Source organism: Branchiostoma lanceolatum, chromosome 15, assembly GCF_035083965.1.
Source record: "Branchiostoma lanceolatum isolate klBraLanc5 chromosome 15, klBraLanc5.hap2, whole genome shotgun sequence".
NCBI classification, from domain to species: domain Eukaryota; kingdom Metazoa; phylum Chordata; class Leptocardii; order Amphioxiformes; family Branchiostomatidae; genus Branchiostoma; species Branchiostoma lanceolatum.
Window position 1 is genome coordinate 17,754,522 of NC_089736.1, and position 22,160 is coordinate 17,776,681.

Consider the following 22,160-nt stretch of genomic DNA (forward strand, 5'->3'; position numbering starts at 1 on the left):
CAAACCTGGGGTACGCTCGTAATTCGATTAGCAGTCGTCGGAAGTGCGCCAGGCATGCGGCCGGCAGTCGTTGTGGGCATTCGGAATGCGCTCAGCACACACACCTGATGCGCAGCTATTCGCTGCAACGATAAGAGTATTGCGCACTTCATATGCAAAGTGCACGTGTCTCAAACGCATTGGATGCGTTGAAGTCGTTATTCACACGCTATATGTGCGCCGCGCATAACTGGAAAAAAATTGATATTTTGAGCGTACAACTGCGTGTTGTCAAAATTCAACACGGAACTCACACGGAATGGCTTATACGCACAAGTGTGACAGGGGCTTAAAGGCCCTGTCACACTTGTGCGTATATCATGACCGTGTGAGTTGCGTGCTAACATTTTTGTCACACGCCAGCGTGCGCCCAATACGCACCTAATGCGTTTCTCAATCGTTTTGTGATAGTTTTAGGTACGCAGGCACACGCAAGGCACTCTCAAACTACCGAAAACTTTCGTGCGAACGCTGATACGCAGCTCAGACGTCATAAGAACGCAGTTCAAACGTCCGACATCGGTCGAGTAAGTTACGAGCGCGCTTTGTGTTTGCGCTCCAAACGCAGTAATACGCTTCTCTTGCCGCACGATCTCTGCGCAGCGACCACATCGCGTACTTGCAGCGCAGATACAACGCACGATGATCGAACGTATGGTGAATAAGAATATACGTCACCAATGAGTGTCGTTCGTCCTGCGATCGGGCAGCGCATTGCACGTACCAGTAGCGTATGAACAACGCACAGATAACGTGCGGATAGCGTTCATATAGCGTACTCGACGAACATCTGGGGCACATTCCAGATTTGGTATGTCATTGGTCGGGTCGAGTATTGAATTTAGTTAAGGGCAGAGAGGAAACAAACACAGCCAGCAAAGTGTACATAACTTTTGATTTAAATAATCATTGAAATGGCCCACACAAATGTGCCCATTTTATATACACATAAAAGTTCTACAGCTCGTTACTTGTGGAGTCGTCTGATAATAACAGTTTCATTAACTACTGATATCAACGCATCCAAATTCACAGGCTAAATAATGGCTCTAAGTGTCACGGCGTGTTCAAAAAGTAAAATTGGAGTCCCTGTTACACATATACAAAAGGTCCTACTTGTCGTCAGTTATGGAGGCGTTTTTCCATAACAGTTTAAGTAAATACCAATATCAATGTAACCAAATACGCTCATAATTTGATTGGCATTAGTCGGAAGTGCGTCAAGCATGCGGTCGGTAGACGTCGTGTTCGTCCGGAATACGCTCAGCATACGCACCTGATACGCAGCTATTCGCTGCAAGGATAACACTATTGCGCACTTCATATGCAAATCATACGTGTCTCAAACGCATTGGATGCGTTGAATTCGTTATTCACACGCTATATGTGCGACGCGCATAACTAAGAAAAAATGATATTTTGCGCGTACAACTGCGTATTGTCAAAATTCAACACGGAACTCACACGGAATGGCTTATACGCACAAGTGTGACAAGGGCTTTATTAGACAGTTTTGGTAGTCCAGCATACAGGTCCTTGTAGGTAATGTGTTGTGACCAGTGGATGTTGAGCGCTGATCTCAGCAGCCTCGTGTAGCATCCATCCAGCTACTCTCCAAGCAGAGGAGTGGGTCCGGCAGGTTTTTGGCGTGTTTTTAGGCGTTTTTGTCGGGCTACTAGTATCTACTTTGTCATGGTTTCTTTGTCTCAATAACCCACACCCAAGGGTGTGGTCAACTTGAAGTCAACTCAGTCGCTGGTAAAAATGTGAAAAATACAGTGACTTACACCAACTCAAGAAGAAATGTTCCTTTATATTTGTGCAAAATTTCAACTCATTTCATACAAAAATGAACCTGCTATGATAGAAATTGCGTTAGTTTTTGAATCGCCCTCGTACATACGAGGACACCACAAGGACAGAGTGACATTTTTAGGTCAACACGTGGGAAGTTCTTTTCCCAATGGCGCTTGAAGACATATGAACTAAGAAATGACGTAGAGAGGAAAACCGATTGATATATCGATTAGGCCACAGCAAGTAAATTTTATGGATGACATCGGCGCGCGCATTGATTTTCGCCTGATTACGAAAAACAATAATTTTTTACCCATTGCCAATGGTCAATATATCGAAAATGGGGCAATGTGTTTCAAACGTCTGTCAGTTCCATTGCAAAAACGTTTTAAAAAAAGGCATTTGCACTTGTAGGAATGGTGAAAAATCGGTACAAATGTGTTACACAATTATTGTGTATGCAAGCTGAAATAAGGTTGCTCCACGTCACCAACTTACTGGAGGACACGGTGCAGCCTCCATACCAAACTTCTTATTTGAATTATTCTGTAATTGCTGTGCTATCATTATCAACAAAGTGTAATCCGATGTGTTTTTCTTGAATGAAGTGAAGTATTAACAAATCCGATAACAGGGTCAGATGGAGTAACTAATGTTAGCGGTTTGAGTATAACGTTACCATTGTCTAGCTGTCTAGCTGTCTGTTTGAAGACAAAATATGAAGACGGGGGGGGGGGGTTAAGGCACGGAATTTTATGCAGACAGCCAGGCCAGCAATAGCGGGAAGAATTTCATGATCAGTTGAGACGAAGCGAGCATTATTTAGTCACAGTCAGTCTGCCGCATGACTCGTGAGGCTCCAGGGCCCAGTGTACGGGAAACCTTCTCTGTGTTCCGGATCTAAATCCATGATGATTTTCTAAGGCGCGCCTTTCTTAGCATAGAGATTTAACAATTGACATGTGGCATGTGTCTGTGATTTTCTTTTGTACGACATATATTCAAAAGTTTCCTGAAATTTGGCTTTGCAAACATTTTACATTTCAGTCGCCATGTTTATACATTACCTCCAACTCCTCCCATGCGTCACAATGTGCCTTTGAAGTGTTATCGATAAAGAATTAATATCAGGTTCCTCCGTCAATGCTAAGTTCCCAAATTCCGCCACCAAAACAACAACCACAAACAGTAACATGCACAACTCAACATATACCATCACATAACACATCCACTTGAACATATCGGTTAAGCCATCTTCCCAACGAAATAACTTTTATATCTTAACCTCATGAACTTCAATCCTTTATAACAGTTACCAACACATACACCACATACATACCTGTTCCCTAATCCATAACACACCTTTCAAACACATCATTCATACAAGTTGATACCAGTCGGCGAAGGTATGGGATCGCCGAACTCTAGTTCATTATGTAAATCAGGTCTTAATTTTCAGAAAGTTTGAAAGTCTTATCAATTTGCAAGATGTGTGTTTAATGATGTTCACATTTACTTAACTTCCAAAGGTTGAAAGTATGAAATACCAGTCATTTTCCGTTGACTATGTATGCAAAAGAGGTCTTTATTTGCATAATCTATCCTTGTATCTGTCGATGTTTCTCTCTTTCTCAATTACATAGGCCACATGTTTGAATAGGCCCATCATGGAACGCATCGAATTTATAGATTTTCCTCATAAATTACAAATTAGATCCTTAGATGTGCATGAAATCATATCCTAACATAGGCAACGTTACATAGACCTGTAGGGTGTATACTATCTCTGTAGAGGAGAAAGATGAGCGTTCACGACTGTGGCGGCTGGGGCTGTTACTGGGTGGGCTTATAAACAAAGCGATCTAGTTCATGCCATATCAGATTAGGTGTGCATCAGAAAACAACAATACTTGTGTTATTACGTGTTACATGACACGATGAACCATACAATGTTGTCACTACTAACACAGAACCATGTCCCCTACATGTTTTTAATTTGTAGGAAGAAACTACAGTATAGGGGAGATACTACGGTTTCATTGACAGAATGCTGGAATTAAAAGACCCTTCTCAGACAAAAGAAAGCAGGGCGTTTCTGCTGATGTGCGTTTTGAGTGATGGGTCTCATAACGCCGTTTGACAAGTGGGCTTCCCCAGTGACCACACGCCACGCATTATTCAGCTGAGTGAGATTCATCAGAATATAGATTACTCTATATACGTATATACGACAACGACAAGACTAAACATTACTAACAATTTATCTTCTACTGGCCATAATGTTTATCTCAAGTAAAAGGTCACATCTGCTGGGCACTCTTGGCAGGAAGTGGTGTAGGTGCAACCTCCACCACAGTCACAAATGTACAACATATCACATTGCAAAATATAATCCTCGATTCAAAGGTACCATGGAGGTCTCAACTTTCTACCCCCCCCCCAAATGAGATATGTAAAATGTATCTACTGCAGTATCATGCATGCATAGTGATCATAATGGATAATTTGATAATTTCTTTAAAACTGTCAAGTCATCTAAGTTGGTTGGTCATTCATCTCAATACTAAATTACGTCAATTAGATTCAAAAACAATAATTTCGACAATCTGTGGAGAGTGCCGACAGAAAACGGAGCACATGATGAAAAGATCACAAGCTTCTCCACCAACCTCTGCTTGGAGAGTAGTCTGAATACACCCTGCTTACACATAACAAAACGACACGACCTGCCCTTTTTGTTCTGTCTTTGTTAACATGGTACCACTCTTTGGTAACATGGCGATGAACGACAGTCTATGTTGTCCCAGCCAAAAAGCTTACAGAGTAAGCTGACTGACCTGATTGTTCATGTATAACAGGTCTCTGGTGTGCAGGTGATTCCTATAAGTAACTGGTCAAAGCGGTGGATGGTGCAGCACACATGCAGTTATGTATCAGTCTCTGGGAGCGTAGCGTTATCGTTATTTATTAGACTGCACTTATAGATAAGTTCACCTTTGTCTTGCAAACGATCTCTCTCGAACGGTCACGAAAATCGCTTTGCCTGGTTTGTAGACAACTCTATGAACTACATGTATCAGTACATGTAGCAATACATGCTGGTTGTCAACGACCAAAAGGCAAACAAAGGAACGGAGGGGGGGGGGGGGGGAACAGAGGTAGTCGTTGGTACTAACCGTTGTAAGGTCGACAGTAGTCCCTTTCCCCGCTCCGACGTCACGCGAACCTTGCGCAGCGTTTAAGGCTGCCGACTGACTCATTGTGGCAGAAAAAACAGCTCTGGTATAGAAAAACCACCACGGATTTCCCCTACAGACACTGGGTGACCTGGTTACCCTTCCTCACAGGTGTAAGCAATCCCTCCAGCGGTAATGCACAAATGGGCGACACTGATCCTCCGCTTCTGTAATGAACACCTTTTCCAGCGATGTTCTAAAGAAAGCCGTTCCTGCACCGCCACACGAGATAAAGAACCCTAATCCATTGTCAGCAGCACCATACCGTCTCTCCGTGTCTCCATCTGCTCTCAGTACGAATTACAGGTCTGGTACAACAGTAGTAGTCCACTGGTACAATGGTTTTTGAATAAAACATACATGTAGGCGTGCTCACGGTGGACATTATCCAAACAAACTGCAGTCCAAGAGAACACACCTCTATATCAGACCGTCGAAACCAGCGAACACTGATTGCGTAATCCAACCCTTGGTGCCGTGCTGCACATTTCAGGTGATGTTGGTATCTTCATGTAACGTTACCTGCTTTCTATTGGATGTTTTGCCATAGTAAGCCCCTAAATACCACGTCCAGGTAGAACGCTAGGCGCTAAAGTGGAACTTGCCAGGTTATCTTACGTACAGTATAACTCTGTCAGTCCATAGTGATATGTATCATGTGTTTTGCCAATCTAAGTTGAAATGTATTCCTTTAAATAAATCAAGGCAACTATAAAGCCTCAACCCCTTTTCTTCGAAAGCCCCAGCGCTTGTTAGAACGGCAAAGTCGCCTGCCGAGGCTCGGGGACAATCGCGCTAACACCTGCGGTACAGACGAGTCTCCTGCTGACGCCACATCTCCCTGGAGCCGCCGCACACGTCATGCACAAAATGTGCTTCAACTTCAGCTGGATCTCCATATTGACCTGGCATGACTTAGCCGTAATCGCTACAAACGCTTCCAGAATCTCAATTTCCGCACATCTTTAAACTTTATGTGCCAGCCTTGAATTGGTTCATTCACCCTTGAGGGCAAATGGAATGCACGAAGGTGGCATTTTAAACTTCAGAGCCACCCTTAAATTGGGTTATCAACCTAGAGGGGAAAATTGAGTGAAGAACATTGTTCTGGTCACGGGTTGTTTAACCTATTGGTGTGTTGAGAGGTTCACATCATTTCTTCATAAGCACGTATTTTGTGAATGCATAACGTGGTTTCGTGATTCTACATCTTTTAATATGTGCTTCAACGTCGACAGTGCCGGGTAAGGTCGTGTTTCAGAGCAACTGAAATGGTTATCTGCAGCAAATGCCCTTTATAGTTTAGCATTTTATTAAGTATACAACAACGAAAACCAGGGTTTTCCATAGCAGGGTTCTGCTGGAAGCTACAATCATTTCGGAGCTTAGGTTCGCTGGTGTTGATAGGCATAGCAGACAGAGCGTGGTTAGCGGCCTTGCCTCTGAAACAAGAAGTCGTGAGTTAAATCCCGGCTGTGTCGCTCACCCGACATGCAGGCTACCGGAAAGGGTTGCAGTCCTCAGGGCTGGTCGTTAAGCCGTAGTCACGGTTCATTGTGCTTGTCGAAAAGAGCTAGGGGAATTTCCCCGTACAATAAACCTGTAAATACCGTACATAGCGTCTGTCTTCCCTGTCACGACCAGTGGAAGAATTAGCTCTTTAGTGAGCTAAACTGGATCGAGATCACTTTCCTTTCCTAATGGTAGGGGTTTGTGGATGATCTGAACACCGTTTCTATCCTAAACGGGGGAAAGAGGTAATAAAGACTTTAAAATTTTCACTCCCAAACTCTCTCTTCTGCTCAGTCCACAATAGACACTCGACTAGCAGAAAACCACAAGCCGTGGCCCGGCTGAAAGCAAATGCTTGCCCACAGCAGCACCAGTCTTCTTTGCTTTCAGGCAAGATTGTCACTTCACACATTACCCCAACTTACAAACATCCGACAAAACGTCTTCAATATAACTGAAGTCTGAACACTTTTGTTATAGTTGTCGCTTTGTTTGAGAATTTGCAGACATGTACCCGTTTTTACGTTCAGCAACGTCATTATCCCTGATGGGGAAACAGAACTCTGTGAGTTGTATGCGGTAGTGCACGTGCTTCAGGGGGATACGAGCTCCATAACAGTCTGTGATGGTCCTTGACTATGCACTAAAGCCCCCGTCACAAATCAACAATTTAGCTCGGCCGACTTGTCGGCGAGCTCCAAATGGCGATTTTCGGCCGAAGTACGACCGACGTCCTGTCGATTCTACGGGCTTCGGGCGAATTTTCGGAGCTCGGCCGACGTTCGCGTGTCACTGGAAGCTGCGCTTAAATTCAGCGAGGCCTCGGCGACGATTTTTGAACTCGCACAGCTCGTCAACAGTTTGCCCGTAGCTCGCCCGAGCAACGCCCAGCGCTCGGCCAATATTCGGGCGGGCATCCGAGGATTTTAGACCCGATTTTTGGTCTGTCGGAGGTCGCCCGAACTAGCTCTTAAATAATCGGACGACCGTCGTCAGTGTTCCGGCCGACTCATGAACAGTAAGGCGTGCTTCGGGGCGAGCGTTGTGCAGGTGTCGATGGGAGCTTGGACGGGCCTCGGCAGAACTTTAACATAAGATGATAAATGTTTATAACATAAGATGATATATGATACTGTAATATTTACTAAATACTAATATCAACTTGTCAAAGAATGCTGCCAAACTTTTCTAATGAAAGACAATTCAATGCAAAGTTAAATTTCCATTAAAAAAAAATTATTATAGATAAAATGTGGACACCGAAGACAATGCTTCTTGTTTCTTTTTGGTATTGGTTTGGATGTTTCAATTTGTATATTAATGAACTGGGGCTTGACTTTTGAGGTTTGACTTCACTTCCTAAGTTTTTTCTCCTGACGACCCTGAGTTGTGGAGGCTAGTTTTACAACCTAGGGTCAAGCCATATCGATGTTCCCTCATTGGCAGGAATGTGTTGAATATGTGACCGACAGACAAGGGCCCATAGGAAGGCGTACTTCTAATTTGAAAGCTGCTACAAAAAACGCCTTTTCCGGCTGTAGAAAACGTGATCGCGGTTAGGAATGAGGCGTGCCCCTCGGCAATTTGTCAATTCCAATAGCCCAAGGACAGGGTCATACATCTTCCACCGTGACATTTGAGGCGACTGGAGTGTCAGGGCGGAGCTGGGAGATAATGTGGGAGATATCCGCTGTAACGTAACATGACCTATTTACGTGCAGAACCTATTTACGTCCGGTTTGGCTCATGTCCACATGTCGCGGTGTATTATGCCAAAGCCTGTTCTCATGAGCAATAAAGAACGTCATAAGTATGATCCTTAGCCATCTCTTTAATTTTTGCACAGCAAACCATAATGGCCATGCGTTTACCACGTGAACGCCACGTGCCGCGCATGTGGGGGGAATTTACAGATAAACATTGTTTTTTTCCATCGCGTTAAGCAAGTGGCCGGACAGACATAGTGATTTTATTATCATTTGTCTGCAGACTACTTTGGACAGTTACTGTGCATTTTTTTTCTGGTCTATGTTCTTCAAGCATAGCGCTAGAAGGGAAAAGACCGAGGTGGACGATAATGGGTTACCCTAGCACAATTCTTCATCATATACCTCAGTATAAAATACATGCTCGCACGGCGTTAGATAGGCGGAGAAAAACTTACAGACCATGCATTTTCTTTTTAGAAGAGCTGATATTCCTGACCATGGGTTTAAAATTTGGCTCTGTCCGTGCGGTTTTAAGATAAATACGTTTTGAATAAATCGGACGTAAATTGGTCATGTTACGTTACATGCTGATGGGCACTTGAGGCGGAAGGCTATAATCTATATACATGTAATTTGCATTGTTTAACGTTAGTTGGCTCTAGTCGGCAATGCGTGTTCTGCATGACGACTAGCTTGGCATCGAAAGGCAACGTTCTGTCTAACGCATGTGATTTTTATCTCCATGAAAAATGGAGATGTAGTTGTTTTTGTTTGTTTGTGTGTGTGTGTGTGCGTGTGTCTGTGTGTCTGTGTGTCTGTGTTTCCGGACTATTGTAGTCAGCATAATTTAAGATCCTCTGGATGGATTATGATGATATTTGGTATGTGGGTTGGTGTTGGGAAGACGAAAGTCAAGGTCGATTTTGGGCCCCTGGTATGTACTGCAGAAGAAGTTCAATATTTTGTATCTTTAAACTTCGACGTGCTATGCTTTTGATTTTTTGGTGGCAGATGTAAGAAAGAAGTGGTATAGGTTTGGGCCCCCTAGCAGCTTGCTATGGAACTGCAGGGACGTTTTGGTCAAAAACATTCAAGGGGAATAGGTGAACAAAGGAACAACGGATACCCATGATATTTAGTATGCAGGTAGCTTAGACAGAGATGTACATAATGAAATACAAATTATTCAAATCGGTACTTAATTTGCATAATCAATGAGGAAAATCTATATTTGTATTGTTTTCTAATATAGGACTCAAATATATGTAACATATGTAGTTTATGGCAAGTGGAACATAAACAGATTCTAAATTATGCAAATAAATTACTAATTTGCATATTCAATGCAAAAGCGCCATTATTCATCCAAGTGGTAAATGACTGGACTGTCAATATTGCGACATGTGTAAGTTAGTTAAAGGTGAACATGACCAAGCATAAATTATGTAAATGTGTAAGTCATTTGCATAATTAGGATAGAGGTCTCCGAACTCTTTTTGAAATAGTAAATACCGTTATATGATATCTAATTCCTTAGAATTCAGTATCGAAACAGTCACTGATTGTGATCGCTGTGAGGTAGACTTTCCTGTAATCTAAGCTTTTGTCATATTCATTGTGATAGAAAAGCTTGACCTAAAATCCATCCGTCACTTCTGGGGGAAGAGAACCGCCATGATTTACAACAGACGCACCACATGTTAGTTACGACTACGGATTCCCCTGTGGATTGAATGGCACTGGGAAACAATTTTCGGCTGGCCTTGATTCATAAAGACGTCGATCAATAACGAATAACATGTTCTTGTCTTCTTTACTTACTTAGCGTCGCACTGCGGTAGTCATGGAGACGTGCTGAAAATGTGATAACGTCGGATTTCCCCGCTTTGCAGCGGCTGCCACGGCTGTTCTTGGGGGCTTCAACAAAAATGTGAAGATACTAGTCTTCAGTCTCCAGACTAAAATATTGTGTGCTCTAAAATATTGTGTGCAAGAAACAACCCAAACAAACAAGAGTTCGTAGACCTCATATCTCCATGAAATGTCCTGTTTATGCAAATGACTAACACATTTACATAATGTATGCTTGGTCATCTACACCTTTATCAAACTTACACATGTTGCAATATTGATAGTCCTATTATTTTCCACTTAGATGAATTATGGCGCTTTTGCATTAATTATGCAAATCAGGAATCTATTTGCATCATTGGTATCTGTTGATGTCATACTTGCCATAAACTACATATGTTACATGCATTTGAGTCTGATAATGGAAAACACTGCAAATATAGATTTTCCTCATTAGCTATCCAAATTAAGTCCTAATTAACGTGATTTGCACTTCATTGTGTACATCTCTGTCTAAGCTACCTGTATACTTAATATCATGGAAATCCGTCGTTCCTTTGTTCAGTTATTCTCCTTAGAAGATTTTCACGATAACGCCCCTGCAGTTCCAGAGCAAGCTGCTAGGGGATCCAAACCCACACCACGTCTTCATTACACCACAAGCTATCTGCCACCAAAACATCAAGACCATAGCACGTCCAGGTCAAGAGATACAAAAATGGAATTTCTGCTGCAGTACCAAGGTCACATATCAGGGGGCCCAAAATCGACCTTGAATTTCGGCTTCACAACACCTGCCCACATACCAAATATCATCGTAATCCATCAAGAGGTTCTTGAGTTATGCTGACTACAGTAGTCCGGAAACACAAACAGACAGACAAACAGACAGAAACACAGACACACCCAAAACAATATCCCCATTTTTCATGGAGATAATTAAATGGAGTGTGCGTTAATCCGTTGTGCAATTAAGTGGCTTCTACTATATATGGTATTTATGTATCATAAGGAAAGTCTGCACATGAGCTATTCTTCGATCCTCTCATGACCCTCCTAGAAATAGGATTTGTATGTTCATTACGTCTTCAGCTTCGTTCTTTAGTCCTCACTAATGCTTGGTGTGTATCTCTTTTGGATGTCATTCTACACCCGGTGATATGCTTGGAGTTCAGTTATTTGTCAACAAGTCACGGTCCAGTAAGATAGGAGCCTTAGCGCGACTTGAGTCCGACTTGAGCATTGTCTCGAGGTTGTTCAAGTCGAGGCTGGGAAAAGGGGACTTGAGTACACTACATTTCTGTTTACGCAGTCAAAAATTGGACTCCGCTGAGTCAGACTTGGGCTGAGTGTGCTCCAAGTGTGCTTGGAAAATGCATGTGTAAACTGGGCCTTAAGGGGACTCAACTCCAGAAACAGGGGTTGGCTTCTTCAGATGCTACTTTTCTTAATTCAAACACTTTAAAAAAGAAATCTTGTTATTAGTGTGCGTGAGGTGAATAAGATTGTTCATCACAACTTGCAGTCTTAGGGCCCTGTCACACTCGTGCGTATATCCAAGTGCGAATGAGTTCCGCAGTAACATGTTTTGGGGTTTAAGTAAATTTTGCGGGGAGGAAGTTGTTTTCTACTTTGACCCACCGTTGAGTAGTCTAGTTATCAAACCAAAGAAATTCCTTCTTCGGCTGCAAACTTAACCTAAACAAAAAAACATGTTAATACTCAACTCATGCGGGCTTGTATATACGCACAAGTGTGACAGGGGCTTAAACCTATCACACTTGTGCGTATAAGCGATTCCGTTTGAGTTCGGTATCAAACTTGTCAATACGCAGTTGCACGCCCAAAATATCAAATTTCCTGAGTTATGCGTGGCGCACATATAGCGTGTGAATAGCAAATTCAGCGCATCCATTGCGCATGAGACACGTATGATTTGCATATGAAGTGCGCAATACGATAATCCTTGCAGCGAATAGCTGCGTGTTCGGTGCGTATGCGAGCGTATTCCAGTCTGGCATCTTGGCGTCACCGACAAGACAATGATACCCCCCCCCCCCCACACACACACACACCACCACCAACACACTTCCGCCACCAACCGGTGAGGATAAGTAGGATCTTTTTAACAAGGACACTTTTGTAGCAATCTAAGGCATTTAGAAGCATTAGAATAGATACCCTTGGTATTTGGTTGCATCGATATCAGTAATTACGTAACTGTTATAATTGAAGACGACGCCACAAGTGACGACAAGTGGGATGTGTGTGTAACAGGGACACTTCAGTTTAGTGGGGCATTTCAATTATTTACATTAAAAGATATGTACACTATTATAGTATTAAGAATGTGCTTGCTTCCTCTCTGCCCTTAACTAAATTAAATACCAGACCCGACCAATCAAATACGAAATCTAGAATGTACGTATACGTACCCCGGATGTTTGTCGATTACGCTGTGTGTACGCTATCCGTACGTTATCTGTGCGTTTGTCATACGTTACTGATACGTACAATGCGCTGCCGGATCGCAGGGCGAACGCCACTTATTTGTGACGTTTGTTCTTGCTACCTTCGCCTGTTTTCGTCAGTGTTCGTGTGCGTGTGTGTGTGTGTGTGTATGTGTGTGTGTGTGTGTGTGTGTGTGTGTGTGTGTGTGTGTGTGTGTGTGTGTGTGTGTGTGTGTGTGAACACGATAACTCGAGAATGCCTGGATGGATTGTCTTGATATTTGGTATGTGGGTAGGTCTTCTTGAGACCTCGAAATGATTACTAATGATTTGGGGCTCCTAGTGCTTGCTATGGTACTGAAGCGGAACTTTCAGGTTGGTATCTCGTGTTCTGGACATGCTATGGTCATGATTGTTTTTAGTAGTAGATAGCTCTTGGGATGGAGAGTAAGTTGTGTAGGTCCCCCCCCCTAGCGGAACTGCAGGAGCCGATTTTGTTTCAAACTTTGAAAAGGAATAACTCAAGAGGAGGTGGACGAATCGTCATGATATTTTTTATGTAGATAGCTTGAGTGATGATTGACAAGATCGTATGCTAATTGTGCAAATCAGTAGTTAATTGATGGGGATTTCATTCTTGCAGCAGTTGGAAGATAAGTAGATGTGGACATTATCAGACATAGATCATGTAAGGGTCTCATTTACATAATTTATGAGGAAATGCTTTAATAGCTTTATTCTGTCTTTGTTCGTCCAAAGAGACTTTTTAATGTAACGTTATATAAGTTCATAAATATGAAGATTGTGATGTAGTTTTATCTGATCAACTGGAATGTTTTAATGTGCTTTTAAAATTGTAAGAAATCTAATGAAATTCAGATGTGCCCTCAGACATGCCTGCAAGGTTGGTTTCACAATAAAGATTGATTGATTGATTGATTGATTGATTGATTGAAGCGTATTACCGCGTATGAAGGGCGGTCACATAGCGCGCTCGTCCCGCACTCGACGGATGCACTGCGTATTTATAACGTCTGAGCTGCGTAACAGCGTTCACACGAAAGTTTTGGGTAGTTCCAAACAAGGAGTGGATCTCAGCGGAGACTCTGAAAAAAGTGGAGGAGAGGAAAAAAGAAGAAAGCAACAGTTAACAACAGTCGCACAAGAACAGAACAAGATTGGCAATGGAAAAAAGTCATTGCCATGGCGACGGTTGTTTTGTGGGTGACGTGTTAATGTATTATGTCTACGGCACTGTAAATTGGTGTTGTTGATAATGGATATCGAAAGAAGTGGGCTGATACTGACGATGGTTATGTCGACTTTCACTTGATGAGTGATTGGCTTTTGGTAGGCCAGCATTTATCTATGAGAAGACTAGGGAATGGAGTAGTCATTTTGGTATGTGGTATGCCGAAAAGCTGCCTGTCTTTTATCATTATGGTGGATTATGTACGCATGCAGGTGTGTCATTCTATAACAGGTATTTTGTATAGTTGCATAGTATGTTTGAAAAGAAATAAATGGCATATCATGGCAAATCAGTTATAACGCCAGCAATGCAAACCGGATAGACTAATGTATTCAGAACACTGGCTGAAAAGCTTCGATAACCATGCATTAGAAGTTGGCGACGTCAAAAACTCTCCGTCCCTTATTGACAGAGTCTGGGGGCTTCGTGGGAGAATCACACTACACGGTTGTTCCCTGGTTTATAAGACAAATGTCACATCCGCTTCCTGCTAAACACAATTATTTACAAGACAACTTATTACAATCTCTTTTGCTAACCTGCAACTGGATTCTTAGTGTGATCAATCATCAAATCTCCTCTTTGTTGCTACAACCTACGGCATGTGTATTTTCCCGCCGCCATATTATTACCCAGAATCCTGATGTCAAGCAGACGACAAAGGTTTGTGAGGAACACTTTTTTGTTTAAATGTTGCGTGTGATAGTGGACTGAGGGCGATATTTTCCTCAAAGTTTGCTCCTAACACAACAAGGAACACATGGACATAGTAGTATTACCATTGCTACGGCATCCAGCTAACTTTCCATGGATAATGTACACGTTGCCATGTGGATGTCGACTTTGCGTGACGTTCTACCAACTCAACAAACGGGATGTTACCGAAGGCCTGATGTATGCGGTACGACCGTTTTGTCGTGTATTTATTTTTCTTTGGTCACGTTTATATTACCTTGGTACTCTCTTCAAGTCAAGATGGGCACAACAGCTGCTGTATAAAAGCTGATTAGCGGCATATATTAATGACGAATCTTCTCTCCCGGAATAATGTTCGCACCTGTCCAAGAGCACTGTCATTTTGCGTGCGGCGGACGGTAGCTTCAAGTTGAAATATTATGGTGTCAGCACGACTAGAGAGAAAATCTAACATATATAACATTAGTGCAAAGGTAATACATGATAGAATGACAGAAAAAAGAATGGTTTATTGTTCTGCCAGATTGATTTCAATCAACCATTATCGGAAAGATGGCGATTTTATGTTAACCAACGTTATAGATTAACCCAAAAGGAGTGCTTCTAGCAATGTTCCACAGATGAAGAAGAACGATCGCAATTCAAGACGCGGTGCTCCACAGATGAATAAGAACGATTTCAATTCAAGTCTTCTATAATCACATTAGGTGTATGGGCAGAAATTCCTTTCTGTCCCAGGACTCAAACATACCAACATTCCTGTTCGCTATAAATACCTGTTAGTATACCGGCAAATCTGCACCATGTGCATCGGACCAAGAAATGCCTTTAAAATTCCAAGAATTCTCGAAAATTGCACACAATACTACACCATTTCAGGCGACATACCGCATACCGCTGGGCGCCTGTGCAATTTCTAGAATTCTTACAATCTGCACACAATACTATATCATTTGGCTCGCCCCTGAGGCGTCGCCAAAAAGCCAAAGCACACGAGGAATACGTAGAAGCACACAGGGCAGTAAAGGGGCACATACGAGCAGACAAAAAGAACCACATGGAGTCACTGGCAGTAGAAGCAGAGGACGCAGTCCGCCATGGCAACTTGAGGGAGCTGTACGCTACCATCAAGATACTCTCCGGAAAGCACACCCAGTCAGACAGACCAATGAAGGACAGTGATGGGAATATCATTCCGGAAATGGAAGGACAGAAGCAGAGATGGGCACCACAGTACTTTGAAAACTTACTGAACAGACCAGCCCCAAGGAAAATGGCAGATACCCACCAAACCGTTAGTAACCTGGACATTGAGTGTGGCCCGCCATCAAATGATCCGGAGAGCTGTGAAGCAGCTGAAGAACGGGAAGGCGCCAGGCGCAGATAATATCCCTGCAGAGGCACTGTATGGAGGCAGACGTGGAGACTAGTGTGGAGATGTTCTACCCACTATTCCACTACCCACTACTTCAAGGCGTTCGACAGTCTGGACAGACCGGCACTATGGAAGCTACTGAGGCTCTATGGCATGCCTGTAAAGATCACGAACCTTATCAAGAACTCCTATGAAGGGATGACATGCAGGGTAATCCATGGTCAACAACTCACAGATGCCTTTCAAGTGCGGACGGGGGTGAGGCAAGGATGCCTGCTGTCCCCATTTCTGTTTCTTTTGGCCATCAATTGGTGTTTGGAAGCGTCCACAGACGGCAGGGAAAATGGCATCAAATGGTCAGATGGGAAGTGGTTGGACGATCTGGATTTCACAGACGATCTGGCCCTTCTGTTCCATACACAGCAACAGATGCAAGAGAAGACATCCTCAATAGACACATACTCTGCCTGCCTGGGCCTCAAGATCCACGGTGGAAAGACTAAGATCCTGAAAGTTAACACAGACTGCTGACTCCCATTACTCTAGCAGGAGAACCACTAGAAGAAGTAGAAAAGGTCACATACCTAGGTAGTGTCATCGACAAACAGGGTGGAACAGATGCAGATGTGAAGGCACGGGGATCAGAACTGACCTTCAATACCAAGATCCGGATGTTCAACACCATGGTATAACCCGCCATACTGTACGGCGCAGAGATCTGGCGAACAACAGCCAGAACAACAAAGAAGATCCAATCCTTCATATACGCTTGCCTCAGGAAGATCCTCAAAATCTACTGGCCCAGCACCATCCGAAATGAAGAACTATGGCAACGCGCTGGACAGGCACCAGTAGTGGCTGACATCCCGCACAAGAGATGGACCTGGATTGGGCACACCTTGCGGAAGCCAGCATCAAGCACCACAAGGGAGGCCTTTACGTGGAACCCCCCGGGGAAACGGAAGAGGGGGAGGCCGAGGAACACGTGGAGGAGGGACCTAGTGGCTGATGTGAAGGCATTTGGATACACATGGGAGCAGCTGGTAGAGGGGGCCCAGGACCGCACCAGATGGAGGGAACTAGTCCGTGGCCTTTGCCCAAGAATGGGCGGTGGGCCAAAGTAAGTAAGTAAATAAGTAAGTAAGCACTTCATATGCATATCATAGTGTCTCATACGCAATTTGTTGTTCACACGCTATAAGTGCGTCACGCATAAGTCAGGATATTTGATATTTATGCAGATTTAATACCGAACTCATACTAATTACCAATAGGCATAATACAATTTGCATAAGCAATGAGGAAAATCGATATTTCCATTCTAGGCACGTTGTGACAGCTTATACCTGTTTGTTTCAAAACTAGGCCAAGTATTCCCCAGGGACCCAACAGCTGGTCAAACCACAAAGGGATATACAACCAAACCTGTATACTTTTTTCTATTAAGTGGATAGCTTAAGTGTTACTTGATATAATGAAATGGTGATAATGCAAATCAGAATCTAATTTGCATAATTAATGGAGGCATTTTATAAGCCCACTCCGTTCAATGGTACGATAGTTCAAAAATGCAACATATGTAACTGAGTAATAAAGAGACATTGATAGACAAATTATGCAAATGAGGCCTAATTTGCATAATTAATGAGAAAATATTGTAATTCCACATTGGTAGATAACTGGAATTTCATACTTGTGGCATTAGGAGGTTATGTGACAGTGAACATGGTTGAATATAAATTATGCAAATGTAGGCATAATTTGCATAATAGATATTTCATGGAGATTAGAGGTCTCCGAACTCTTGTTTGCAAATGCGTCGCGCGTCAGTGTGAGTGCTAGGGGAAATTTGTCGAAAACTTGAAAAGTCGTCGCCACTTTCAGTCGCCATCAAGTTTCCGCCCAGTTGAGATAGGGGCTTTACATCCAAAACTGCATTTACACTAAAAGACTACATAATCATGCAGAAAGTTCGGAAGACAGTTTAGTCTATTACTCTATACTTTGATTGTTACCCTACACATCATCACATTTGAACCTTAGATCATCTTTTGTATTAGTACCTTAGAACCCTACCCTACCCTAGCCTCTTACGCAGATAGCGTAAGAGGACGAAGAGACTCGGTAGCTGGCTCATTGAGTTCAAATACTAACTTTCCAGTCATCCAATGAGTTGTAATCAGGGCAACAACCTGCGTGTCATTAGCCTGTTTTAGACGCGGAATATCATGCACAAGTCAGTGGCGCCCACTAACGGATCTAAGAATGATAACAGTTATCAGAATTGGATCTTAGAACGCAAATGGCCTGGCAAATCCTAGAAAAAAACGATAGATTTTTACATGACTTCAAGATGAGTCCTTTGACATAATATTTAAGTAAGAAACTCACTCAAGTGTCAAAGACGAGGAGTTCTGACAGCCCAAGTTTCTTTGATGACGTAGAAAATCAATTGAAACGTGGGAGACGGTCGAGACAACATCATTCTTGTAGGAAATTTTAATACAGTACAGATTGTTAGACTAGACAGGGCGGGCAGTAACCCGAGATCCTATCATCCACGTACCCAACAAAGAATTTCCGAAATGTCACTAACACTTGCCTTGGTTGATGTTTAAAGGTTTAAAGGGCATAAGACACCAATGACATCAACATTAAGAATTTCCTGAAATTACATAAAACATGATACTATTGTTTAATAACATAGAAATTTTCACTACATATTCACACTTTGGATGTTATTGGACATCGAACTATGAAAACATCATACCTCCCGCTTTTGATTCTTCCCACCAGGTAATTACATTAATCCGTGACTTACCTGCTCATGACGTCACAACGAACATGGCAGCCGATTTGGAACTTTGCACAACGGCTCGGAAAGAACTTATTTTTATAAGAAAACGAAATAGATATTGTTATGTCCTTTAATCAAATGTTATCACGATAATTAAGCACTGTTTGCTCATTAAATAATGTTTTTCGCAAGCCGTTGTGTAAGGTTCCGAACAGGCTGCAGTGTTCATTGTGACGTCATGAGCAGGCATTAGTCACTGACTAATGTAATCACCTGGTGATAAGATCAGATAAGAATAAAGAGCTGGATCCATAGAAGTATGGTTTCTGATGGTTCAATGTTAGATAACATCAGAAGGGTGTGTATTTGTTTAAAACGTTTATATTCCTTCAATGATGCTATTCCTATTTCAGATAATAAGAAAATGTTGTATTTTGGTGTCTTATGCCCTTTAAGAATCCAGTAACAACAAGATTTACATGGCGGAGACGACAGCAAGCCAGTCGTATAGCCTACTTTTTAGTCCATTTCTTGTTCTTGTCTCCAGTGCAAAAATTGCAGGTGGATTTAAATCAGCTTTATTTCTATCTCTATTCAAACTGAAAACTTCTCTCGCGGCTAATATTACTGGAAATTTAGCCAATGACGTCTGAGAGACAAAAGATTCTTTGACACTACACCAAGTTTTATAAATGATTTTTTTTTCAACTTAACAATGGCTCGAGTGACCCAATGACTATATGAGATACATTTAAATGCTGCTTCGAGGGACAGGTAATAAAATCTGCTTTAAAATAACCGCAAAAGATAAGTGTCAAAAGGAAGACAAATTCAAAGCCGTATTGATCAACTAAAAGCGAAATTAGACGAAACAGAATGATGCATAAGCACAATCGGTAATTGACGAACTTAACGTATTACAGATCGAGTTGGAAACGTTATATGTACAGAAAACTGACCAAATGCTTTATATCTAGAGATCAGAGTTGGTGGAATTCTCCGAAAGATGCACTAATCAATTCTTAGATATAACATTATGCCTTAGAAAATCGTTCCAAGAAAAATGCGCTGAATTTAAAAACACCTGACAGAGAAAATATCTAGGGCCCCTCTCTTGTTACAGAAGAACTGCGGTCCTTTTATTCATCCCTTTACACATTCAGCGAGCAGCCAAATGAATTAGATGATGAGAACTGAGTCCCCTCCTTCCCGAGAGAAAATCACGCATGCTTAAATACAGAACAACAAAATGTCTGTGAAGCCCTCATTGCCGAGAAAGAGTCATGGGAAACTGTTAATAGTTATAAAGATGGGATGGCACCGGGACTAGATGGGGTTCCAATTGAAGAGTACAAAACTTTCTTTGCAAACATAAAGCATCCGATGTTATTTTCTATCAATTATGCATATGAAAAAGGTGAGTTATGTGGTAAGAGAGAGGGACTTATTACTTTTAATAATACAAAATGCAGACGGTCAGTACAAAGATCAGATTCTGACCTTTCTTACCAACTGGCGTCCTTTATTGCTACTGTACTGTGATGTACGCACCAAAGTCGTCTCACTTTGGATGAGAAATGTCATTGGTGATTTGATTAATAAATAAAGAATGAAGACCTTTATTGTACATTTTTGTCCCACTGGGCTAAGCACGTCATATGTTAACAATCATATACACATTCATGTCATATAAACATCTAGTATACGTTGATACGTATACCTATTCAGAGTTTTGGTATAAAACCTGGTGTTCTCAGTCCTATCGTTAGTCACTGACGAAAGACAGTGGATGCTGTCTGAAACGTCTGACCGTTTCAAAATTTTATCCAGTTGCTTGAGTAATTATTTTGGGCTTAACATCTAGTATATTCTAGTACTTTCGGCTTCCTCTCGCTTCTTGGTAATTGTATAAATGTAGGAGGCTGTATGACTGGTTAGAGTTGGGTTATCGAAGGCTGTAAGGAATATACATTTCTTCTTGCTTTTCACGTATCTGATGTGGGGGAATTTACTCAACACATAATCGAAAATAATGATTCTATCGCTATCATACAAAGGGCAGTCTACAGTAAATTGTACTTCGTCTTCTACTTTACCTAGACTACGAAATTGGCAGATTCTTTTCTCCAGAGGAGTGTGGTTATGTCTTGAAGTTCCTGATTCGGATCTTTGACATACTTTTGCAATCTTCAGATATTCATCTTCGTTATAAATATGTTTGAGTTGTGCGTTCGTAATTTATTTTTTGCATTCACAACTTTGTTACCGTTGTGGATTTCGGATAGAAATGTCTGAAAATGAATATCTTTTAATCATTAAACAAAAAGAAACAACTTGTTGGTATCGACCTCCATTAGCGAAGACAATTATCTTGGACTTTTTTAAATTCACCTTCAGGTTTCAATATTTACAATATTTCTCTAAACTAGGCGGATAATCATTTATCGAGTGGGTCTCAGTCCTGTATAAGAACATGACAAGCAATTAAATAATGGGTTTATTTCAACTTCCTCTCCGTTAAAATAATTTCTGAATTAGATCCAAATTGCGCAAGAATGAAAAATCCTGCCGATAGGAGCATTAAGAGACACCCAATTTACTCTGCAATGCAACCTTCCCATTCAATAGACAGGTGGACCAGTTAAGATACTCGGAGTTGATATCTCCGGGGAAACAAAGAGAATAAGAAAGAGAATTATGAAGAGAGATTAACTAAGATTGATAGAACCCTGCAACCTTGGAAAGGGGTCCCCATGACGCTTTACGGTAAGATCACTTTAGTCAATGCTCTTGTTGTTGCTCAGTTTACACATTTATTTATGGCTTTACCCTCTCCTGATACCTCCCTTTTCCAAGCATAATTTTTTTTCATAAATTCAAAAAAATCATTTGGAATGATAAACCTAGAAAGGTTAAACACAAAACCATCTACAATACGCATGACATCGGTGGCTTAAGATTGACACACATACCTACCTACCTGTTACCATACCCGCACTTTAAGCGGTCGTGGGTTCCAACAATTTTCTCTTCAAATACTTCATGTTATAAACATATTTTAGATACATCATCTGTATCATTTAGACAACATTTGATCAGTTCTTACAAGTGTCCATTGATTACATCAATTATGCCTCTGCTCGGCAACTAATTTCCTTGAGTGATTTTTGAATAAAATAAGGATATAAAAGCATGGCTACCCTTACAATACAAACCACCTAAAACTTATCAACATATAACGTTACAAGCAGAAATTATATGGTGTAGTTCTAATCGTTATCTAACAAGAGCACACTATGCCTGGATGAAGACTGGTAAATTAATGGGATGACCTATTCTTATCTTCTTCTGCAAACTATATCTATAACTATATCTCCTACGAATATCCAAGACTATTGGGAAGACAAATTGAACATCATTATTCCATGGAAACAGGTTTCTAAACT

The 22,160-nt window shown here is 41.8% G+C and overlaps 1 protein-coding gene across 3 annotated transcripts in view; it reads right to left on the reverse strand.

The window, feature by feature from the left end:
* The window catches only part of LOC136421172 (dipeptidyl aminopeptidase-like protein 6), a 329,761-nt gene that overhangs the window by 265,439 nt on the left and 42,162 nt on the right, over positions 1–22,160 (reverse strand). The window contains exon 1 of one of the 3 annotated variants that reach the window (XM_066408334.1): positions 5,013–5,274. The exons of the other annotated variants lie outside the window; for them this stretch is intronic. Within the exon in view, the coding sequence (XP_066264431.1) occupies positions 5,013–5,096 (84 nt within the window). The 5' untranslated portion in view covers positions 5,097–5,274. Of the gene's footprint in view, positions 1–5,012; positions 5,275–22,160 lie in introns of those variants that run through there. 3 annotated transcript variants of the gene reach the window in all.